The following is a 26,505-nucleotide window of genomic DNA, read 5'->3' as shown; positions in this document are numbered from 1 at the left end:
ACCCAGCACTCCACGAAAGTATGGTTCTAATTCAAAGCATTTTTATCAACTTACTCATTGGATCGTTTGGAATTTTGCTCCAAAATAAGATTCAGATTTTCATCCATATTCCAATTGAACGTACCTCTCAGAGCTACTAATTCAGCCTTCCAACTAYTGCCCTCCACTGCAGATTAAGTAACATAAAGACTGATTTAACTTCAGTTTTTATATTATTTGGCAAAGACATTCAGCAAGGTTTCTAAAAATAGAATTCTCATTACCTGGCAGAGACTGTGGGGAGATTTCTTGAACTTCTGGTGTTTTGGATTCAGCAGGCCACGCTCGAGTTTCATTCTTAGCTAAAGAGACAGAGAGGTTAGATAGTAATAGCAAAGCTGCATCTGCTCTATCCCAGATTTATTTCTGTCTCACTTCAGTTTGCCAAAGTAAACCAACATGGATAAATGTGGAAAGCTTCTAGAATCCTTGAACTTCTCGCTGCACACCCAGTACAAGCATCTGTCTAGCTATCTTAAACACGCATGTGTTTTTGTTWTTGTTTTGTTCATAAGATTCTTTCAAAATAACATTTACAGTAAGGAATTTAATGTCTTCAGAGTTATTAGCTTCACAGTGCAAAAYGGTTTTCAGTGTTTTTCATTTGTCTAGTATTTCAGCATTGACAGCAATAATGCTTTTCAAAATTCAAAGATGTAATACAAAAATGCCTATTTTAACAAAGCAATCATGTCCTTATTTTCCTTCACCTTATATCTATCAATTTACAGTGACAGGACAACAGGCCTCTAGTCCAAAGCTTGYTGTATTTGTATAAAATCAGCACTGGGCATCATGGGATTTAATCTGTTAAAAGGGATTCAGTTTGAAATACCGAGAGACAGTAATGTTTTGGTAGTGGATATAGAGAAAATTAATTACCTTTGACATGAATAACATGAATAACAGTTGGTTTTTGTTAACCGAGGAATAAGGCAATCGATTTTTTTTTTTTTTTTAGGATTAATACTTTAAAAAAACTAGCAAGTTTTTGACTAAATAAACAGAAAAGAACTACTTAGAGAATTCAATAAATATGATATGCTGTGGTGCATTATTTTGACTTTCTAAATAATACAAAATCAGAGCAGTTGCAATACATCAGAATGTCAGTTTCACACACAGCTTAAGTTTTACTGAATTTCATTATAGATATACATCATTCTCAGACATCAGTGAAGGATGTTTTTGTATATTTGGACCATATGGAAGAAAACTCACTTCTTTTTGTCAATTATTTTATACATTTAAATTATTTGTCAGAGTAGTTTTGCTTTCCAAGCAATGACTCTTGCCTGTTTTACACTCCTCTGAAACCCATCAGTCCCCTGAGTATACACCCATGTACTTGATATTCTCTGGTAAGGAACACACAGTAAACAGAGCAAAACAAAATAAAACATCACTTGTCTACCCCAGTTATTTTCAGAAAGCTGTGTGGTGAAAATCACCACACAGAGTGCCTCCAAACTGCCACCACATCATCTCCTCTGAAAAATGAAAGCATCTACATTTAGGAGTACAAGTTCTATACGCAGCCATTTCAAGGAAGTTAGACACCTCTAGAAAAACTCAGGCTACCTTTGCATTCTCCCCATCTTATGCTCAGTCACATTCTACCATTTTTACTGCATGCATTACTGAACCTTACGACCCATTTCAAAACACAACATTGCTTTCTTGTGGAGAGGTACAATTTTACCGATACAAAAATAAAACGAACAAGTTTTAGATACTGTAGCCCAAAAATAAAATTGCAGGTTTCATAATATGGTTTTCTAAAAGTAAGTGGTATGACAAACAGATGTCAAAATATTGTTTACTGACTTTTAACGGCACCTTTGTTTGTTACTTGCACATCATATACATATTAAAACCAGGCTAATAATAACCTCCTTGTTTGTTACTGATTGTTGTTCAAAGAACCACCAGTTATCACATTCACAACGTGATGAACGCAATTATCAAGTTTCAATACTGCTCTATACTGTAAATACTGCAATTAAGTTTTCCTGTTTAGCTTTATTTTTGAGTAGCCACAGTTGATGCTAACAGCCTTCACTTGTCAAATGCTGGTAAATACCTCCTCATTCTAGATACTAATTTTTAAAGTATTCAGCCTCAGTTCGTTCACATATATCCATCTACCCATGTCTACTCTAGCACACACATATTGTCTTAACAGGAACAAGYGCTGCAAAGTGTACCAGTCTGAGAATGTGTCATGGCCAGCAATGAAGCAAACAAAGCAGAAATAAGAAATGAAAAAAAATTGACCCAGTTTCAGGGGTTCAGATTTTTAAAGTAAGTGAATTTCTACCAACTCTTCTAACTCCAAACTAACCATTAATTAAGTGCAAAAAGGTAAAAGAGGAAAAAAGGGACTTTTCTCCTTGTATATATATTCTCACACCATTACACTGAGCTTAATTCATTTCTGCTTACCCATTTTTTTCTTGGATGCTTGAGTTATGTCATCTATTGTCAGGAGAGGAGGAAGTTTCTGCTGAGTTTCATTGAGACCTGGAACAACAAGGTGCACTACACAGAAAGGTGAGTGTGCCATGAATTCAAGAAGTGATGAACAATACATAATCTGCGCTGCTAGATATGTGAGCAACTACTGCTGAATCATTGGGAGTTTAGTCTGAGTATCTAGGAAATAAGTTAGTTCTATTTAGCAATTATTATTCCTATTTGCTGCTATTTCCCCTTTATAATACTCCCTGTGTTGGCATTTCACTATTAAGCAGAATGTAAAACAAGTAAATACTAGTGCTTGGAATTAAATACTTGACCCTGGAATGCTATAGTATTACAGACATTGGGACATTCTATCTGGTGTGCTCAGAAGAACTAACACCAACCGTATGGCACTATATAAGAGATGTTTGCCCATTTTTCTATTCTAAATCAATGCTGTATATTCCTTCAGGTAACATTAGAACAGAAAGCATGGGACTGAATGGCTTGAGGGAAACAATACTGGCCTGAGATATATAACACACATTACTAGAGCCTAATTATCAGTATTATTAGAGCCTGATTATCAGTACAGGTTCATGTCTGTAGATGGTATGAGATAGTATCTTACTAATATAGAAAATAAAAAAAGACGGTCTCTGATCTTAATTAAATCTTTGCCACAGAACTTTACTTGAGATATGAAAGAACTTCTTAGCTCAAACAGTAATAATATCTTCTTTGAATTACAATTATAAAGTCATCCAGTTTCCCTTAGACTGCATCATTCACCCCTAAATCATCTGTACCACTATAAACTACAACAAATAGTCTTAAGTAAGATGCAAAATATCACTTGCTATATAAGGAAAGAACTCTCAAGAGCAAGAAAATGAAAGGTATTTACACAGTTCTAATTTTCATCCAAAGAGGATAAAAAAAATAATAAAAATATCTTCTAGTCACCTAATATTGCTCCTGGCAGAGAAGAACTATTTGGAGACTTTGACAGCGTCCGATTTTGAATAACTGTGGAAATAACACCAGCATATTAGAAAAATTATTTAAAAAAAATGAAATGGGGAAACAAAACCACACTGAGACAAGCCTCAGCATTCTGAAATCTTTCTCTCAATTTAATACTTTGAGTGAGGATATCATCCTGATCTTTTCTATATTTACGTTTAGTTTGAGACTGCAAATTGTGTTTTTTCTACATCATCTCTTAACTGTACATCTCTTCATTCCTCTAGCATATCAAGTTGATAGCCTTGGTGAAAAATAACATGCTCCACTTATGTTAACACATGGCTAGCTCCAACTCAACTCACTTCCCAGCTATTCATGTGTCTTCAAACTAGATGCTCCTTATCATGCCTGAATATTAAGTTATTCACAGCTGGGAGATCAACATACCTGGACAATCCAAATGAAGTGAAAGAACATAAATGAGCAGAAATTGGAACTGTTATCCATTCAATAGCTCAATTAAGTCATTGTTTAAATTGCAATTTAATATCTCATTTTATCAACCCAGAAGGATAACAGCTTATTAGTATTTGTAATTAAAGAAAACAGTGTTTCGTAAGGTCCTTCTTATTAAGTCTCATAACATTCTCATCAGAATATTGTGCTTTCCATTAAGCTTAAGTGCTTGCTTTACTCTTGCAGAGCATATGAATCAGTTGAAAAAAATGCACAAAATTACCTTGTTTGATTATTGTGACGGGGACTAACTTCTTATTATCTCTGAGAGTAAGCTGAAGGAAGAAAAAAAAAAAAAAAAGAAAGCACATTGGGATAACTGCCATAATAGTAATTGAACTTTCCTAGTAACAAAAACAGAGGGCTCCAATCCAATTCCTCGCCTGCCCTAAGTTAACACTGAATATGGCTCTGGCCCCAGTCACTGAAGGTTACACTATTGCTTCAACTCCCATGGGCTAGCATAGTAATAAAGCATTTTATCTCCTTCATTTGGCTCAAGCAAGTTATTTTGCTTCATAAAAAAACAGTATTTGATGGCTTAGGAATCCCCAATCCTTTCTTCTTTCAAGAATCTCTTGAGCACTCACTGGGGAGTATGCCAGAAAACTAAGAAACACCGATATTTAACTAGAATAAAACATCTGAAACGCACGCAGTTATAAATTTGGTTACAAGATAAATTTTTACTCTCAGAAACAGTATTTTTACAACACAAACTATTCTAGAATCAGGTGTGCATCTGCAAACTATCATCACTCTTGGGTGCACGGTCTGCTTTAAGTGAATTAACTCAGAGTCATCTTATTTGGTGAAATGGGTTCGCTAGTATAATTGGCCAGCCATTCACATTCTTCTCAGATTTTAAACACTTGCACTTTCCTGCTATTTGCTTGTCTTCGATACAGATTAGTTTGTGCCCAAATGTTAACCCTTACCAATGTTTTGACAACCTTGAAAATAAGAAGCATATGAGCAGACCCCACGTTTCTTAGAATGAAGAAAATAGTGTATTTCTATAAAATCTCTAAAAGTGTATTTCAGCATTGACTACCACATGCAGATATTAGAACTTTCAAGAGATCAGTAATACAGTGACCAGGAGGGGAGTAGGAAAATGTTAATGCCACTAATATAGGAATGCTAAATACATTACAGAGTGGAAGTTTTTTTTTTTTTTTTTGGTAATACCTGAGTTACAAGAATGACAAGAACTCAACAATTTCCTTTCTGTGTTAAACATACTCCACTTCAAGGCAGAACCAGTTAATGAGTTAATGTTTCTTTCGCACTTCATCATATCTGGTCTATCTCATATGAAAGAACATTTACATGAAAATTCAGCATCAAATTTTTAAGATGTCATTTGAGACCTGCTTGTAGAACACTTTTTCTGTTTTAATATTTTTTTGATCAACCTATACCATCAAGCTCAGGCCTGAGAAAAGCTATCAAAAAAACCCTCAATCAAACAACAACAAAAAACTGGTTCAAAGTGAAAATGAACGGTTGGCAGAGTACTCAAATTACAATTAAAGAAACATAAAAATGCAAATGAATGTCAATATTTTTCAAGTGATATGTCTTCTTATGTAAATATTATCAAGAAAGTATATGAATATTTATATTGTACAGTACAGCACAATGAATATCCTGCATATTTATAAGCTTTCATATATGTATCAGATATAAAATTACATAGTCCTATTGGTTAATACAATCCTCTCTTTAAGTCAAACTATTTTCAGAAGCAGCTTGATTAAGCCAGTACATGTGGCAAACAATTTTATTTATAACATTGATTCCACAGATGCCATTAAATTATAGATAAATCCATTTGAGATCAAAGTCAAAAATGGGAACAATAGCTATAATTTCAGGAAAATCAAAATATCCTCCAAGAAACATAGATTGTGCATACACAGGATCTCAGTCCAAGAAAGCTGATTACTAAGATCTACTTTGGAAAGGAAGGGGAAGCATAGCAAAAAGGAGAAAGCAAAGAGATGTACAATTATAATTCATAGAAGAGCTTCCCAAATAAAGTTAGTTGAAGAAAGAGGCTGGTGCACAGCTGCAATGCCTAAAAGGGAAGTTGACTGCATAATGTAATAGCCTTTCACTAGCAACTTACAGAGACACTTAAATGAAAATGACAAATAGAACATAAATGTAAGAAAGTTACATTAATACACTACAGACTTTTATAGCACTCCTAGTTTTGTATATTTGTTACGGGACAAAGCATGTTATTTTGGCTGGAATTTTGTTTATACATTCAGATTGCCATCTGTTTTCTCTTAATTCTACATGCTGCTTTTAAGAATTACTGCCAGTCTGGGAAGCATATGGACATATATCAGTTTTAGTTGTAACTAGATGATTTATACCAACAGGCAGAATAGATTGTTTACAGTCTCCATCTCGGACCATGAGGATGATCTCCTATGAAGGCACATGAATGTATTCTGCCAAATTAGTCAATGTCTCAGAGTGACTAGATGCTTTCCAATTCCTCATCAGGAGCCCTTATGGTTAAATAAGCAGCCCTCATGTCCTAGTGAACACTCGTATAACTGCAGGGCAGAATTTCAAATCATAATTATTATTGGTCCTTTTACTAGTAAAATATTCTCACATTGACAAGAGCATCCGTTCTTTGCTGAACAACAACAGTTGACTAAGACTTCAAAATTTAACTTCTCAGTCAAAATCACTGACACGAAATTCATGTGTACTGCAGTTGCTGTACTAACACTGCTCATCTGCACCTATCTGCAACTTCCATACTTGAAATCTAACACCATGCTGTCATAGAATCATAGAATCAGTAAGGTTGGAAGGGACCTCTGGAGATCATCTAGTCCAACCTCCCTGCTCAGCAGGGTCACCTAGAGCATGTTAGACAGGGTTGCATCCAGGCAGGCCTTGAATATTTCCAGAGAAGGAGACTCCACAAGCTCTCTGGGCAACCTGTTCCAGTGCTTCATCACTCAATCCTTTCATCTGCAGTCTCTACCAAGTACTTAATACAGGTATTTTTATGTCTACAAAAACTTACTACTTTATCAAACCACTTTAAAAACATAAACATTTCATTTGTAGGAGTGGACGTGTAAACTGTGTTTTCCATACAGAGAATACAAAGCACACAGAGAGTAGGAGCACTAGTTACTAAAGTCACTTCGGCATCTCAGTGAAAGAAGGATGATGGCAAGTAAGGCACTGCTTAACATCAGTCAAAAAGTAGAGATGTAAGCTGTATCACGTTAGGTATCTTTACTTCTGACCATGCACCTATGGCAAATTGCATGAAGGACTGCACTTCCCAGACATTTTGTCGGAAGGTATACAACAACATTACTTTTAGAGATTCTCATAAATTTTTCCTTCTTTCTTGAATTCCAGTACCAAAAAAGCTGCAAATAACTAACATACAAAAAAGACTCCTCATGGAAGCATTACAGCCATCTTGGACAGGACAAGCTTTTAAAGAGCAGCCATTTTTTTAATGGAGTTTAACACATGATAGAAGCTGAGAGTCCTGTTCTTTGGCTGAAAAAAAAAAAATCAAAGAGGACCCCACCTTTCAGACTGACGTTATGAAACTACAGGAACCTAATCAGACAGAAGAGGAAATTAATTTCTGTTGCCCACTCTCCACCCTATCACCACCCATTGTTTACAAAAGGAAAAAGAATGACCATCCCTAGATGTCTCTCTCTCTTTTCTTTTCTTTTTTTTTTAATTGGATGAAACTGCCAAAAGAAACACTAGCTGATATGTAACTCATGTTGAAAGGGCAGAATGACTAGATGGACTGGTAATGTTCCTTTAATATGTAACCTTTAAAAATGTTTCCTCATGGAGAAGTTAGATGTAAGCCAGTCTTTGGAACAAAATATGGCACAAACAATGTTTGACCTAAATAATGCTCGTTCTGGCTTTGCACTGATGATGTAATTGCATCACTGAAACATACTCCACCTAGTAGTCTGGAAATTGAACTAATAGCACAAGCTTAAGGGCTGTCTGCTGTCTGCTCCCCAGCCTTTGTTTTACAGCTTTTTGCACTGCTGAAGTGAGAATGGTAAGAGAAGAAATTTCTATAGAATATTTTCGTTATACTTCAGTGGAAGGCAATAGAGTGGCACTGCTCAGAAACTTAACCCTGGGAAGCTCACTAAAAAGACTAGATGTTGGCCCCAGGCTTCCTTACATGCGTAAGCTGTGCAAATAGTTGGAAAACTAATTTAGCTCACTTTCTCAGGACTTCTCTCACGTAAATGAAAGCCTTGGTGTCACAAAGCTGGCACACCAGAGTTAAGGTCTTGGCATACAAGGGTTGCAGGCAGGAAGAAAAGAACCAAGTTTGAACCCTGGATGCCAGAATGAACTACCTGGTCTTGGGCTGCCACATACAACTTCAAAGACAGCTTGAGATTATGGGACCAACGGGAAGAACAGTAGACACATCTTCATCAACAACATGACGAGATGAGTACCTTCCTGAATATCCAACCAATTGGTTGTGTGTTACTCACAGGTAAAACATTTTTTCCTGAAGACAAAACATTACTACGTTTCCAGTAACCGTGGCACAAATTTTTACTGCTCTAATTCTGCATGTAATGCTATAGTTAAAGTAGTACTGCCCTAAATTAACACAGAATTCCTCTTCTGAAAAGAAAATGCATGGACTGTGGTTTGATTCCTGAAGGATTTCCAGGTCAACATTACAGACAATTTACAATATTGTACAAAATTAAATACGCACAACAACAACAAACAAAAACATGCGTGACTATTTTCTACTATGAAAAAATACCAAAAATCAGACAAAACAGAACTGTGAAGGACAGACCAGTAGATTGTTCCTTTAAAATAATCACTCATGAGCTAACACTTAAATGGCTTAAGTAASAAGGATTCCTACAACTTTTCTTCAGAAGTTCTTCCATAGTCTATCTCATGGATAGTACCTTAAAAACAAACAAGTAATTCCCTCCCACCTCCAGAAGATTAACTGCTGAAACTTGCATTTTGAAGAAAAACTAAGGAAAAGAAATATGGAGAAACCAATTTAATCACATATAAAAGACGGCAATGCTCAGGAGTACGAATAAAATGCATGTTTTCCACTATATTAAAACTAGCCCACAAACAAGTTCAATCTACCGTTCTTTCATTTCTGTTCCAGCTCTTGAAAGTAAAGGGATTTGTATATGTGAATTTAGGAATCTGTGAATCCCACTCATACTTGTCCAGCAGCTGTTATCTCAAATGCCAGATGAGGAAAAGAAACGAGGAAATGAATAAATACTGGGGTTTATTTTTGATAAAAATTTTCGAATGCTTTAATGAAACAGAAATTTTAGGTTGCTATCTGCAAAAACTTAATGAATTGCCTATTGAGCTTGATAAGCAAACTAAAATACCCTTTCCAGTCCCTTCTGGTTCTGCAAATGTTTCCAACATGTATGAGAACTACTATTGAATTCTACAGGAAGACTGATGATTTCAGATACCTGAATATATAAAAAAGCCTTCCGTGAAAAAACAGCACTATTATTGCAAAATGGGTTCTCTGCAAGGACAATCTTGACTACCATGAATATCACAGGTTAGCAAATGTGACTACTACAAGATGAAAAGAATTAAAAAATTTTGAAATTTAGAGTTCATATATCTCCATCTTTCTTAATTCAGAATCAGTAGGTCTGATCATCTCAGCTACAGCTCTAAATCATTTCATAAATACACACATACAAACACTTATTTATACAAGTATTTAGCCTTAGATTTAACAGTTTTCTGGTACCAGCGATCTGTGGCCATATTCACTTTCTCACGTACTGTACTAGAAAAGTAAAAATTTGATCATACAAAAATACAAATCTGTATTTTGAATAATAGACTTTTTGCATACCTGTGTTTGGGTATTAGGTACCAACTTGTACATATTCTGGAGTTGTCCATTTACTTTTTTATCTGATTTGACAGAAAGAGAAATAAATTGTTGAAATTGTTTTGTTCAAAGAAAAGCAAAACAAGTTTATGTAGTTATTGTAAACAGCTTTTTCAATAGCTAAGAAAGTAAGCAGACTTAATCATAATGTACAAGAATACACTCTGTAGCTGTTTGCTTTGGTCCTGTCTCTCCAGATTTTTTTTTTCTTTCTTAATCTGCAAAGTCTCTTCTTCTTGTATTGACAGGGAAGAAATTAAGTGTATTATTTTTTGTTCTTCCATGGAGGGGGTCAGAGCGTTGAAGTGGCTTTTGTGATTTCTTAAGGTATAGTCTAAATCAGAGGTGCCTAAGACAATTCTTTAATAAAATTAATATAACTGAAAAAGCTAATCTACAAAAAAAGAAACTTAAAAGAAGAGGAATTGTTGCATCTCAGTCTGCCAGGCTGGTACCACTAACACTGTTTGAAACAGCATGTTTTAAGCTCTCCAGTAGTTTTACTGTCTAAGCTCACCCTTACAAAAGAAATATGCACTTAGCACTGGCAATACAAAACATGCCTATCACTTCTCTCTGGCTCTGACATGGTTTCCTTTATTTCAAAGATGACCAAAGTAACTCATGGATTTGAAATCTCTCTTTTTTTTCTCCGTAGGCTTTTCCAGCTGTGCCATGGCAGCTACTGAAGCGTTCCAGTCTCAGAAGCTTCTTGTAATAGAACTGTAAATACAGAGGAGTAACAGTCCCTTCCCCCCACCTACGTGATGTTACATTCTAATACAATGCTTCAAATTTTGTTTATATCTTCCATCTAGACACTATTCTGCTCCTTTCAAGTTGACAGGCTCATAAACAAAAATCAAGGTAAATGTTGATATATTTCTTCACTAATCTTTCCAAAAGGGGCAAACAATAGAGAAGAAAAAACAAAGAGCTGTAAAGAACTTTCAATTGAGAGACGTTTAGGTTGACAAGCTTTCACGAAAAATTTTTCAAAGTGCTTGATATTTCTCAGGAACAGGATCTGTTACTGGCCTAAGGACAAGAGAAAACTAACAAAGCTCACACTGACTTCATGCTTCTGCAAACATCAGTAATTTGCTGGTTACTATATACTACTTTTTTTTTTTTTTTTTTTTTTTTTTTGTCCCTATATATTCTATAAATTACAAGTATTTTATCTGAAAGTGGATCTAGAATAGTGGCTTTGCCTTTCAGAAGAATCATAGCACTTATTATCTATAAAACTAATAAAGATGACTCTTTTCTAATCTAATAAAGACTAATCTTTTATACTGTTGACTTTTTTCCTTTGATGCTTTCTTTCATTGAGTATTATTTCAAGAGGTCTTTTCTAATCTGCCAAGTTATTCATAATATTCATGGCACAGTATCTTTGTTAAAATTCATTTTTTTCCAAATATGTAACTGCACATGAATTAAGTGTTCATTCTGCTTACAACTAAGCCTATTATCTGCTTAATGGACTGGATAGCAATTTAATTTGTGCTCTCCAATAAATTCATTTCTGGATAATGACAAAAAATGGTTTTAAGCAGATACTTGTTTGATCACCTGTCACACCTTTTACATCCTGTCACCATGCTGAGCTGTGAACTAAAAACTAGACTAGAAACTAGAAAATATTTACTATTTGAGGATTACAGAATGTAAACTTAAAGGGAAATAGCAAGCCCCCAGTATTTAGTTGCTGCAGTGAAACCTACTAAACATACAAGTTTACATTCTTGAAAAAAGAAATCTCATCTGAAAAGAATATAAACTCTGACAGGAAAGTATCTTTCAAGACAACTTTGTCTCCACAACTCATAAGAATGACTCTTCTGGCATATAAAAATGTGTGATGACTGTAAGAATAACATTTAGAAATACAGTATTTACATAATTACAAATTTGATGACATCACTGGACACATTCTAATCATACACAATATTAAATTATAAATACTACACATTCTATCCCCTCTAAGTGTTTGAATATATTCTAGCATTTGCTATAGAGCCTCCTAGAAAATGTTTAAAATCTAGGAAAAAAATGCCATTTGGTAAGTTTTATTTAGTGTTCTGAAGTAATGTTTCCTTTTATGGGATAGGTACAGGAAAAGACCGCCATCATTCACCATTTTAAGCTCACAGTGTAACGATGGCAGTATGGACTGCTTCAACTACTCTATGGGGACAGGGCAGGTACTTTACAGTTAGTGTATTCTAATTTGTGTTGAAGGCTAGCAGTATTTACACAGTATGAAGGCTTTTGCAGTGTTACAAGCCAACCTACGGCTCCCCTCTCTCATCCTGAGTATACTGAGCCGTGTAACTTGGCTATAGTTACACTTGAAACCGAGGCCGAACCCACATTTCAAAAATCTCACATTAATAAGGCTCTGAGACTTCCCGTTCTTCATTTTTCCAGTCAAACTCAAAATACTGAGGATAAGCATCTACACTATCTTCAAAAACATCTTTGCTCAGAAATTTCTTAATGTCAAATGTTCAAGAAAAATAAATCAGACTGGATAATATCTGTTAAGTCTCATAAGAATTCCTCAGTGATAGCAATAATCTTTTGAGCAGTATGTGGCTTTTTCAATGATTACTTTGATGCTACTTTGCATGCACATTACCCTAGGGCTTTGGAAAAAAAAAACTTGAAATACGACTGAGAACAGCTGGAGATGCTATATGCTGTATGAAAATCCAAAATAATAGCATACATGAGAGTTTACCAGAGCATAAGTACAAAAACTATTTGTAAAATTCCTTGATCAAAAATTGACTTCAATTTGAACTTTTCAGCAGACTCATAAAGGGCTCTTTTTAGTTATTTATTTATTTTAAACTGAACAGAATCCAGTTCTAAGTCAAAATTCAGTTTTTACTTTTATTGCATACTAAGTATGGGGCCCACTGGGATGCATGCTGGATAGGACAGGCTCTGTCTAGCTTTTAATCAGCTTGCACTTACAAGCAGATATAAAATGAGACTCAAGCAAGGGTAGTGCTTTCTAGCACCTAGCTGTGATCTTACTACACAAGGCCGAAGAAGAAAGCCTGGAATCCAGTAAGAGGTGCAACAATACACAGACAACAGGTCACATGCATCTAAACCAACTGCTATTACAGTTCTGTCAATCTGCAGCAGATCCCCTGTTATTTGCAGAGAGAAAAGAGCATTTGTCAAAATATTTTCAAACACATACTATTCCTAGTTTCATCAATTCCTAAAACAATTTGTTAGGGGCATAGGGATGGAATTCAAACAAGAAAAAATTGATCAGTAGTTTACTTTAAATAATATTATGATAGCAAAAGAAAAGCTTTCAAACTGTGTATCTATTAATTATTGCTAAATACTTACTAGACAGAATTGTCTTGTGATTGAAAGTCTTGCTCCAAATACTATCATCTAGGTTGTCTTTAACTCCAAATTCATAAAGTGTATTTGGCTTCAGATTGTCCACCACTGTCTCTGTAACTGGACAAAGCTGAAAAACCCATTTCTTTTCTTTATCCTTTTCTCTGTAGCGAACTGTATAGAACCTGTTTAACAAAAAAAAAGAAAACACATAAACTTGTGTGTGTGTGTGTGTGTGTGTGTGTGTGTGTGCGCGCGCGTGTGTTTGCCTGTGTTTGTACTCACCATCCTACAAATCGCAGCATCGGGAGTATTTTATCAAGAGCAAAATAACATTCTCATTATTCACATGGGTTGCAGGCAAGCATGTGTGGTTCTGACCACAAGCTGCAAGCTCATTCTACAAGTAGTTTCCTTGATAATCTGACATATGCCAGAACTATGCAATAGAATCATCAGCCTATTAGTCAGGAAGCCTCAACCAATTTATTAAAGCCTTTTATATCCATCAAGGGTAAGGTGTTTCCCCCTAAAATTAGTCCAAAAATATTCACAAGGGGAAAATAGTAAGAGCTGACATTTATGCAATACATTGCTCATTCAGTGATCCCATTATGTATTGCCCACACTTAAAACAAAAAAGTAAACCAAGATATTACTTTTGGCAGTTTAAAATCAATGATGTGGTGAATACTAACACATTAGGAAATTTTAAAAAAGCATTTCTACAGAAACTGCCCAATTCAATCAAGCCGCACCATCTTGAAAAGAATGGCTGCTACGATAATGAGTATAAAGAAACGCAATGAAAATGGTGAAAGTTATGGCACAAGAGCTCCATCATCCGCTACAGTGTCTCATCTTCAATAAACCCACTATATTAATGAAAGAATGAGCTGTTTTTTTGGTTAAAAAATGGCTAGGTTTGGCAACTTTTTCAAAGTATTACTGGAAATTGTTACATATATCATAAATAAAATCCATCCATTATTCTTATCCTTGTCACATTTACATCAGCTGAAAAATGACGAATTCCATCCAATTATATTTTCCCCACTTAATGAATAGGTTCAGGAGAACTAATGCCATAAAACAAACAAAACTGAAGGGTTTTTTTCACAGACATGCCTAAGAATCACTCAGAAGCAAAAAGAAGAAAAACAAATTTTCTCATTTTGGGAGATTTAATCCAGATATTACATCGAAAACTATATATATACATAAGGGAGGGGACCCAGAGAAAACAACCAAAATGGGCTTTATTTAACTGAAAACGTATCATACCATAAGGTCCAGTTTAAAATGAATTAATAGGCCAAATACCATACTGTCAATGCACAAACCAACTTTTGCCAAAGTTAAGTAACTTGCACAGGAGAGTATAAGTGACAGGCAGAAAGGGAATTTCTACTTGGTTATTAAAAGGAAGTCCAAGGTTAGGCAAGTATCAGTCTTGCAAAATACATTCATACGAAAACTAGTCCTTTTTTGCAGTGATGGCTAATGTCTTCCTTTGCTACACGGGCTCCATTTTCATATGTGCAATTTTCAAAGTCAGGCTTGGAAAAATAATAAATATAATTAGTTACGAATATCCACTCTCTTCTTATAGATTCCTGGAACACCACAAAAGGGCATTATTAATCTGCATCTTACTTCTATGTTCTGATCTATTCGCACTTTGTATGTCAAGCAGTATAAGATCTAGCTACAAGCTAGACTGACAAAGAATGCTTTTAAAATAAATTATTGGCAGTGTTAATATGATGAGAAGTTCCTCTCCTTTATTCCCTTAATCCCTTCATGCATAACCACAGAGATGTTAACACAGACTGAAGAGCTTACTTGAAATCTCTACCACAAATAAATAAATCCCATCTGAAGCATAAATGCATTCTKCTGTACTCTATATAGTCTTTTATAAGAGATTTAGAAAAGCGTAGTCAGATTTAGAAACATGGCATGAATAAAACTAGCCACCTTCTTCCCAGCTTGACTGAAAGACAAAATTTCTTTTCTTTTTATATTCATCCTTTAAGTTTTCCTTTCTTAGTTAAATGGGATAAATATGAAGTGATTGTATTTGGTGGAAAGAAAACATACTAATTCAATTCAGCTCAAGGTTCAAATCAGTAGCTGCATTAGAGAAGAGCAGAACTCCCTCCTCCCCCCAAATCCTGTTTCTTCTAAATAGGCTGTTAAGTGGCTGTCCCATTTGCTTCCACTGTAGAGTGTTCTGCTGGTGAATGCTATCTCCACACCTGCAAATTCCTTCTCCCCAACATAACATAAAATACCAAGAACATAAATCTAAATAAAAAGATCATCTTCCACAGAAATTCAAAAGACTATCAAAAAATCTGACAAGGAGATTATCACAGTTGTGCCAAACTGTGCTATTAAAAATAGACACATGGAGCATAGCAGAAATGTGCTCTTCACTCCAAGTTTTCCAAGCCTGTAAAAACTTCACCAAGGATGTAATTATTTCAGTGGAAACTTGCCACAAGTAGTACTAAAAAACACTGACTGTGATGACAGAATTTCCACAATCCATTTCAATAAAAGCAAATCAAAACAAAGTTCAATTTAGCAATCTGCAAAGCAACTCTGTTTGAATATTACAAATATCCAAACTGTACATCAATATGCACTTTTGGGGAAATACCATCAGACCAGGAATTCAGAAATGGGATGTTTTGTTATTAAACAACAATAATTCTTTGTCAAATTTGACCAACAAACTGCAAAATACAGTGAAATTTCAGGGCCTGCATGAGAACATCCTGCTGATGAAGTTTTATTGTCTTTTTAATTTCTCCCTTTTCTCAAACCTTCTTTCTATTAAAATTACAGTATCAAGAAATCAACACATACAATGGAAGAAATGAGAACGCAGAAAAATCCAGTTATCACTTACGTATATCAATCCCCTTGTGGCACTGACATACACACACAAAATTTGCACAGCTAGTCTGCCATGTATATCTGAAACTAGCAAAACTTATTCTCTTGGTTTGCAAACATTTAGAGAAACCTCCCCTCAGATCCCCAAGAAAATGTTACAAGGCAAGATTAAAATGGAATATAGTCACAGTGAAGTAGAGGGGAAAGGTGCACTGCAGTGTTTCTCAGACACTTATCTCTGTGTGATTAAGTATATCAAAAATTGACCCGTGTACTGCAGGGCCCTAATAGCTAGTACGAAAGCGATACACAGCTTAAGTAAAGCGTAACTGAAACACACCCTGAAGAGCCATTCACAGCTGTAAATTCTAGCTTGATGGTTCAACAGCAAGGAGGTAGCACACCTCAGTTTTTGTACTCTGGAGCAGTTACACTGGGTGAGAATATATTTTAATATAGATTCTCACCACATACAAAAACCTGTCCATATTTACCTGCTTCTTATCTTTATTGATTATTTGTTTTGTTGGAGGGTAGGAGAAGGGTATGTTTTATCAGAACAATGTTTATTTAATAGCACCTGTATTCCAATTTCCAATAAATACTTTAAGAAAATATTTTAAGGTCCACTTCACTTCTTTTCCAGTTTGGTCTATATTAAACATCAGAGTTCTTCTATTAAGGCTTTTAAAAATTAATCTGTTTTCTTAATGGACAATGTTTTATTTTTTTCATTACAGGCTACTTATAACCAAACTGCTGTGGTGACTGTAAAAGCCTTTTCTCTTCTCCTTTTCTACTAGACAACTGAAAGAGAAATATATTCCAACTGCTCAAACAGAAAGTGTCATGAATAGGTGAGGGGATAGGTGAGGGCAGCAAGATCTTTCATTTCTCAGCTTAAAACTAGCTTTCTTATTACAGGCTAATATCAAGATAATAAAATATGATGAGTGCTTCAAAGAAGTGGCTCACAGTTTTGCTTTTGAAATTAATAGAAATCTTGCTCCCTTCTTTGAGGAACAAAATTCTAGGACAGATAGGCAAAATATTGAGCTATCATATATCAGTATGATGATCAGTGACACACTCTTGTCAAAAATTTCACTTTCATTTCTCCAATTGTTAACCAAAACTCATTTCAGCCATATTACCAGAAAATGCTGGTACAGTCAAATATTTGGGTCCAAACAATTAAATCCTGGAAAGCTTGTAGGGCAGATGGTTTTATGAGATTTCCAGAGTAAGTCAGTATGCATAAATACTATGGGCTTTTTTGGAACCTGATCCAACCCAAATTCCAAACAATTTATTCATGACTATTTGAATCACACATAGCAGTAAAAAAACAATTAAGCCTGGGAGATACAACATTTCTGCTCTGTGATTTCATGTTGTCATAGATACAAGATTATAAAACCTATGGCATTTTTGTGCATATGAATGTAATTAAACTTTTTAGAAGACTTCACATATATACTTATTTGTTTATAGTTAAATATCATTAGAAGCATAGCATCCGTTTAGTGTCAGAAAGCAATTATGAAAATTGCTTCAACTATGATTTTTCATATACTGAGTTCTTCACAAACTGGCACAAAGTTAAGTATACTGTTCATTCCCTTTTGTTGCCAATTTTACTTGAAGGTAATAGTCACCAACAGATGCAAGAAGAGAGAAAGAAGCACATCCCTGATGGCTACAATTAATAAAGTAAGAAAAAGCCACACTGAATGGTAATACGAATTAGAATATTTAAAACACAGATAAACACATTTAAGTAATATATATGTGAATTTGTCAGTTTTTAAAGTAGGTATGCTACATGGAAACAACATGCCTTCAGATTTACTATTTCTACTTCACATGCATTTGAAGCTTGATCATTTTTATATTCAGACCACTCGATACAGTAAAATATACAGTTCCTATCTACAAAATCTGTCCATCTTGCATGAGATTAACACATTTTCTGATCCTTCCCTCCCCTCTGCCAAACAACTGAAGGTCTGTTAGGGCCCCTGCTCTGTTTTAGGATCTGTGGAGTTGTTCTAACCAAAGGTGAGGCCAGGAAAAGACTATGCTAGAGTGGACATTCTCTCTCTGGACACCTAAATGGACTGTAAATATACCCCCAGTAAGTGTATTATAACAGCTCTATCCAATAATGGTTGGTTGAACACTGAAAGGCAGAGGAGAAACAAGCTTCTCTGCTCTGGAACATAAAAGGGGGAACTAAATATGAACTGTTAAGCAGGTTATCATAACTTAGCCATCCTCCATCAAGTACCGCATACTGATACACAAAGATAGAGGATGCTGAGAAAATTAAGTTAAAACTAAGTTAACAGTGTTGGTGAAACCTTTCTGGTGTTGTGAAACTTTTATCAATTACTATACAACTAAATTATTTGGTTTTTGGTTTAGGTCATCTGCTTTTTACAGTTTAGTATCTCTGACTAGAGATAATAGCTTCAAGAAGGCTCTAAGATTTGATACTGCAAAGAGTTCCAGTCCACCCTAATTGCAGTGACTATTTTTGCTTCTAACAAGGAATGAAGGTTTCGGTTTACCTTGCAGAAAATGTGCAGCACTTTGACTTATGTTCTTAATCTCTGGAGAGTTACATGAAAATAACTGAAAGATGAATGGCATGAATAAAACTTTTCCTTCACTTGAGTTTCTTAAAGAGCATATTGTGCTGAAGGAATACTATATGCTTGCAATAAACAAACAATAATGTCATTATTTCACTGAAGCAATAGAAGAGCTACCAACGCTCTTTGAAAATGTTGCACCTTTTGTTCAAAAATCATTCATTCACAAAATCACATCTTCCAAGGAATATTCCACTGAGGTCTGAGTTGCACTAGGGAAAACCCTGGCCAGCAGATCCAGGCTGTTCCATATGGTTTCCATCTTCTGAGTCAGTAACATATCCAACTAGCTTATATTATGCAACATTTGTATAAAAACTAAATGTCAGTTGGAGACAGTAAAATCTGAGGCTGAGAACAGTGACTCCATTTCAGATCAGACAGAATTAGAAATCTAAAATGTGGTGGGAAATTAATGACCAGAACTGAGTTAAGGGATCAAAATTAACACATACTGCCAATGTCACAGAGTAGAGGATAGTCACTGTACAAATATCTTGCTGATGATTAATAGTACATTTCAATACCTCACTCTGAGTAGAACCTGCCAGATAAAAAAGGAATCAGTAAGTGAAGTAGTCTATCCCCGCAATAGAAACAAATGCTGATGAATAAGTTGTCTGAATTTAAGTCTTGAACTTTTAATATGATGCGAACTTGCTAAGGATGGATTACTTCATAAATTTTCTTATCATAACCATCAGCTCACCTTTGCAATCACTGCACCTGAGCAATGTGTGTAACTCAAATGTCAAATTGTTCTATGTGCATGTGACCCTTGCATTTTATTGCAATGACTTCTTGAAGACTACTTGATAAACTAAATCACCAGATAATTAGTATTTTTTATTAGTTGTAATTGTTACTGGTCACTTATACAACCAATATATAACAATCTCTCTTTATATATATATAAACTGGTTGCAAAAATATTTGAATCTATTCTCTGCTTGGAATTACAGAAACACACATTGTGGATCACATGGAAAACTATTCTCATAACTTGTACAAATCACAAGCCTCTTGGTCCAGTAAAGGTAAAGAAAATAAGAGTATCACTTAAATTTTTATATTTCCAATTTTCTTTCTCTATTATCTTTATTTCTGTGCTTGACTGCAAAACAGGTAAATGTTTATAGGCAAATGCCCAAAATTTCATATGGCAATTTGTAATTTGGTTTAGGGTTTTTTAAACTAGCTACCCGTTAATAGTTTTACAAGACTGAAATGCAGGCAAATAGTCCAACATTTGTTTAATCCTTCTGATCTTCCATATAATGGACAATATGACTCTTTTACAAAAGGCCTCTTTGGAGGGGTTGAAAGGGAAATAATTAGGCTGTACTTTGGTATTTTTCATCTCTGACAATGTTCCGCTAAAATAGAGAGCATGTTAAAAGCAACAATGGGAGAGGCATCAGCTGACTAGACTAAACAACTGTTCAATTAAAGCACTTGAACTCTGGGAGATTGTACTGACTTGACACATAGATGTGGTAGAAGCAAGTCTCGTTCACTGCAGTGGTAAACATGCAAAATACATTCCAAGAATAATAATGTACAACTAAGCAGTGTACTTAGTGGAGAACATTACGTAGCACGTTAAACAGTTTGTTTTAAGTTTGGGTCAAGGAAAGTCTAAGAAGAATACTCAATTATTGGGTGAAAAACAGAGTTGATGAAAGCATCATGGTGGGTACCGCATGCCTTGAATCTCCAGGTAAGTTAACACTGGATCTGTGTTTCTTCTGAAGTGTCCTTCCTTCCCACTGCTCAGTGGGTGCTTTGTTTTCTTTTTTTGATGAAGAATCTCTTCTCTTTTGAGAAGAGATATGTGTATCATAAAAAACGCTGTGAAAACCACATGTGCGTAGAAGACTGTACAAGTTCCTGCAAGATCAATTCATTTCTTGCAACTCTAACTGCAGGAAATTATATGTGTCTTTATTAGAAGAGCAACATTAGAGGTATGAATAGTTTAAAATATTTTTTATTTCTACTAAAAAGAAATCTAATTCAATTAAGTGCAATTAAGTCCAATGAATATTTCCTAACATTTTGTAACAATTTCCAAATAAACATGGACATTGGATATTTTCAATAGTATCTGAGATTCTAGGCCATAATAAAGATGCTCATGACAAATTTCTGAAGCTTGAAAATGGTTAGTCCAAAGCTCCTGGGAGGTATTGAAAGATCTCATTGGCTGCATGGGCTTTTCATCATAATCTAAGTTTGACATTTCCTGCCTTCTATCAATAGATTTTTGTTATTAATTTCTAAGGAAGTAGAGTCAAGCTCTCAATTAGACAGCTACAAATCAGACCAAATACAAAAGTGGTAAGAATAAAGGAGTAATCTCAATAATAAAAGATGCAGTAATAAAGCAAAAGATGATGCTGAGAAGCTGGATATAAATGCACCCTGAACAAAGAACAGAAAAAGAAAAACAGTATGGAGGGGGGGGAAAGATGAACAAAGTTTCTTCCTAGTTTTTACAAAACACTGCACGGTGAATTCAATGTAAATAAAGCCCATCCCAACCCCCACCCTCACCCCCCCCCCAAAAAAAAAAGAAAAAAAGGAAAGAAAGGCCTCTGTCATAAAAAGAATACAAAGAGAACACCAAAATATCAGAGCAGGGAGAAGCTCAATATTAACAACTTTAACAATCCTAGAAAATTAATTTTACTCATTTGCTAAGAGTTGCCTAGAACATAATGGTGTACTCAACTGAGAAGCTATCCAGCATTCTGACTTCTCTAGAAACTGCTACTTGGTGAGCTTTCCTAAGCTCCCCACCTGCCATATCAGCCATTACATAATTACAGCAAAACAAAAATTTTATAGTAGAAGAGATCTTGTTGTATTTAAAAAATAAAATTTATGAAAATTGTACTGTAATACAAAGAAAGTGGTGCAGTGGTAAGACCAATTACAGGAAACAAAAATCAAGTATAAAGAAACAAAGTGCCATTCTCCTATCAAAGCACAGTTAAAGAGTGGTTTTACTATTACTTGGTCAGCTTTAAATCCAGGCATTTCCTATGATTTATCAAAGTCTCTCTGCCTAATGCAAACACAAATGAAGGTAGAGCTAAGGCCTCGTTTGAGAAGAACCAGGGATCTAGAGTGAAATTAGCAAGCTTTGCATTTCATTGTGTAGGCACCTATCTGAATTCACATTCAAAACAAGTAAATGCTTGCTAAGCATTAATTTAAGTACAAACTTACTTCACATTCAGAACTATTGCTACTATAATGTTTTAATTTCTACTGTCAAATTTATTCAGTCACACCAGATGATCACCTTCATACCTTCAAGTTCGAAATGTTGACCATCCTAAAAAACATGACCATCATAAAAACTGGATTTTGTTATGTTACCTGTCACTAGCACAGTTATTTGTTGCTGTCCAGTCATGTTGAGGGTTGACTAGTATGCCCCAAGAGAGAAAGACAGAGGTTGGGGTCAGAGTTCCAACTACCAGCTGCAGAGGCTTTTGAGTCTTGGTCCGACCTACATAGGAAACAGATCATTCCAATTACAAGTTATGTACAAACATTATATAGGGGAAATTATTTGCAGTTGGATAATGAAAAATGAAGATCTACTTTTCTTCTAAATTTGAAGGGAAAGGTACAGTGGTTTTCACAGTTCTCTTTTTCACAGTTGTTATTTCTAATGTAAGATTTTAAAGGGGAGGGGGCAGAGAGAGAATCTGTAATCTGCTGGCTTCACAGTGAAGCAAGTGAAACATCTGGAAGGAGCGGAGACTGCTCCTCCCCTGAAAGCAACTGAGTGAAGTGCAGAATGAAGCAGACAGGAAGAAAGGGAGGATACAGCTAACAGGATCCAAAAGGAGAGATAAGGAAAACTGCTTAGAAAAGTAGATCTCAGACACATAATCAAGCCTCAGAGGCAACAGAAAGACTTTTCCAAGGTTGTCTCTGGGATTGCACAACATATATTTCAACCTAGGAAGAAAACAAAAGATTTAGCCACTTACTAAACTCAGATTGCTCAGCTTTGCATTATACTTAAATTTAGCTTTGTTCTGAATGAATTAGCACACGTATCCTTCACATGAAGGAAGAAATTTTGAGTATGGTTTAAATGCTAGTGGTTGGAAATAAAGAAATCATCTAGAGAAGTAATTGTCAATATGAAGTCTGCAAACCAAGTAGAAACTTCAGTGTATGAAAGATGATTAATTAAGAGAAATTCATATATTTTTTATATCAGTTCACATATTTAATGACCTATACCTTTGCTGAAAAAAAATGCATAGGCCAAAAATTCCCAAACATTTCATTCACCATCGTGAAGTCAATCTAAGCCTCTTTTCACGCCTCTTGATCCTTAATAGGTCCACCTAACAAGCCCTGATGAAAGTCTGATCTGCATTCCCAAGCAACACATGTGCAGCTGGACCCACTGACTGTGTGGGTGTTTTACTGTATATTTATGCGGAACACGTCAACAACAATAACCAAAAAAATCCCCCCTCTCCCCTCCGCCCTTCTGAAGAAGCATGACATCATGTAAAATACTGTGGAACATATGATACTTTTATGAAGGCAAAAGTACAAATAATTTTCTTGTTTTCTAGGTTGGTTTCTATTCTCCTTCTCTATTGCTAAACAAAAAGCTAAAACAAACAGCTTATTCATCAAACTATTTGGCAAATCTCCTGTCTACAGTGAAATTATTTTCTAAGTTACTCCTGAGGAAACATGGAAAATATATGAGTTTTAAGGAAAAGAAAAATCAAGTTCTCACCTAACTTGAACTCATTATACCATTCTCTTCATTACTAACATACAATCTGAATTTCATTTTTCCATTAGTTCCTAGTTACAGACTGTAATGATCTATATACCATAAAACTAAAAAGTATCTATGTAATTATCTATTTTGATCTATATGAAAGCAGAACACACAGCTCCCCTGTATTAATTGGTACCTGAACTACAGTGTGTCTTTTAGATATGTAACCAATCTTCACAAGACTGCAGTTACTCAGACTCTATCACAATCCTCGGTAAATTTTCCAGTTTAACTACGCTCACTGTTCAAAATGCCTGCCTTATATCTAGTCAGCACGAAGCCAGCAGCCGTTCTTACATCTTTGTCTGTTGGACTAAGAAGTCAATTGTCAGAATCTTGTTTCACAAGTCAGTTTCTGTAGACTGTGGTCAAGTCCTTGATCACATACTCAAGGACTGTGTCACTCCCCAAAGCTTAAATGATCAGCATTTCAGGGTCTTCCACTAGAAGAGTGGAAAGTTTTTCCAACCTTTTGTCATTCTTCTGCCTCTCCACTGAGGTCTTCAATTTATTGATTTCTAGCTTTAATAGTGGATAAAAAGTCAGTGGGGCTATTGAATTGGCTCCGTTGTGACCCAATAAATACTTAATTATTTGTATTTATGGAAACTGTCAATAGTTTTGTGTCTAGGGTAGACATTCAATATGTAAGGGGTTATCATTCAAGTTCTCCATCAGAACCAAACTGAGGATTTGAAGCTTTTTGCTCATGCTTGAAACAAGTGACCCCAAGACTTTTGATTATAATCAAGTGTGAACTCTTATCTCAGTTTAGTTCTGATTGCCATACACAGACTCCTCTGCAGTTCTGCCCGAGATTTTATGTTATTCAGTCAAATGTTTCCAAAAAAAATCACTTCTTTAACTCAATGTCTTTGTAACTTTACCAGAAAGAGAAAAAAAAAARGAAAGAAAATATCGTTTTTCTTCATTGAATACTAGTAATTTTGTGTAACATACTTTTGTCTCAGAAACAGTAATCCCTTTATTTGCTTCACATTAAAAAGGGGAAAGAACATTCACTGTATAGGCTCAACTACAGGCAACAGATTAAAATATTGCCAAGTGTAAAAACAGAGCAGTGCTAACTCCAGTTCCCCAAAGGTCACATTTATTTGGGTCTAGAATTGTCAGCTGATCAGCTTCAAGGGAATAAGGCCAGCTACAAGGTTGAGATAACTGTAAATGGTACCCTAGAAGTCATAAATGAAAGTCAGATCCATCACTAAAGAAAATGATCTAATTTTCCACAAYTGCAGCGGATAATAAAATTAATAATCTTCAAATACTGTTTTGGATTTTTATATATATTATATATATAAATATATAAGCATAAACATATACATATAGATGTTGTATCTGAAAGTAAATCACTTTTCAAGACCTTTCTAGAGGCAACTATACACACTTTTTCTCATTTGCCCATGAGGGAAGATAAATTAATCCCAAGTAATTACCCAGAATTYGAACAAATTCCATATAAAGATCTGAAAGTATAAATACCTAAAAACAAACAAATAGTTTATTCTTTGCAACAGTTCCATAATCCTAAGCAATTAAAGCACTGATAGTATTAATGRTATGATTAAAGTCATGTAGATAGTTTTTGGCACTGAAAAGAATCAAACTCAGACTTCTATTCTGCTATGCATAGTTTTGGGTAGAGGAATTCCTCTTTCCTCAAATTGCATCAGTAAACTTAGTATTCATTTACAGATATACATACACCAAGAGAAATTATCATTTCCATTTAGGTTTGAATACCAAAATCTCCATAGATGACAGAATCCTTAAAGGCAGTTTGAGGAGAATATACATTATTAGACCTCAACCCATCAGATCATTATGTTTCAAGATAAAATGTGCTGAACTTTCCCATATTTACTTTTTCACATACACTGGTGACCTCTTTAAACATCAGAAATTAGTAATCTAATTCTCATCCATAAAATGAGACTGGTAAGAGATTTTTTACAACAACAATCTTCAGGTACTACTTCTACTTGAACTCCACATATGGGACTAATTTCTCACTAGGAAATACAGGCCTACATTCTAACTATTCACATGTGGAATTTGAGCATCCAATTTAGACACCTACAGTTACAAACACCTTTTCAGAGAAACCCCATAAAAGCAGGAGTCTGTCTTCTTTTAATTATTGAGAGAAAGAGATGCAGTAATGGCAAAATACCTGAGCAAGATTTCTTGCTATTTGAATTGCGTGCCGGTCTTACTGAAACTAAATACCGTGGTTCTGCATCTGTAAACAAAGAAAGCAGCAATTAGTATAGACTTGCTATTTATTTGAGAGAGGAATTAACCTATAATTCACACGAAAAAGTGCAAGATTCCATGAATGCCTGASAGGTTATCCTATCTTTGTGATCTTCAGGTATGTTTCCTTTAAGATTTATTCACCAATCATTCAGAAATATTCTAGCCATTGAATAAAACATCTCTGCACACAAAATTGGGCCCTTCTTTTGACAAATATGTATCAAAGTGAAGATGGCAAGACATATATGCAACATTTCAACCCAAACACTACTTTGGCAGTGAAGGAGAAGGAAAGCCTGGATGAAGACAAAGAAGTGACAGCAAAGCAAAAACAAATGGGTATAGAAGTTAAGAAGATAAAGCCTGAGGCGGGCAGACATTGCTGGTTGCACCTCTTACACAGAGACTGAGGGACATTTGAGACTTGCATTCTGCTACAAGGCAAGATTTCCCTAGGCAGTAGCCGCTTGTAGCTATTTACAACCTTCCCTATCTCA

The 26,505-nt window shown here is 35.1% G+C and overlaps 1 protein-coding gene across 28 annotated transcripts in view; it reads right to left on the bottom strand.

Moving 5' to 3' along the window:
• The window catches only part of ABI3BP (ABI family member 3 binding protein), a 167,813-nt gene that overhangs the window by 109,316 nt on the left and 31,992 nt on the right, over positions 1–26,505 (bottom strand). For 27 of the 28 annotated variants that reach the window (XM_085319502.1, XM_085319567.1, XM_085319544.1 and 24 more), the window contains exons 3-10: positions 25,923–25,991; positions 22,285–22,417; positions 13,337–13,518; positions 9,917–9,978; positions 4,211–4,262; positions 3,469–3,531; positions 2,485–2,580; positions 264–341 (exon numbers count right to left, since the gene is read on the bottom strand). In XM_085319502.1, the coding sequence (XP_085175628.1) occupies positions 264–341; positions 2,485–2,580; positions 3,469–3,531; positions 4,211–4,262; positions 9,917–9,978; positions 13,337–13,518; positions 22,285–22,417; positions 25,923–25,991 (735 nt within the window). The remainder of the gene's footprint in view (positions 1–263; positions 342–2,484; positions 2,581–3,468; positions 3,532–4,210; positions 4,263–9,916; positions 9,979–13,336; positions 13,519–22,284; positions 22,418–25,922; positions 25,992–26,505) is intronic. The other variant, XM_085319536.1, reaches the window with a different exon arrangement.

The sequence above is a fragment of the Rhea americana genome, unplaced genomic scaffold (genome assembly GCF_003343005.1).
Source record: "Rhea americana isolate MKP2758 unplaced genomic scaffold, rheAme1 scaffold_118, whole genome shotgun sequence".
NCBI lineage: Eukaryota > Metazoa > Chordata > Aves > Rheiformes > Rheidae > Rhea > Rhea americana.
This window is presented reverse-complemented; position numbering and strand designations above follow the sequence as displayed.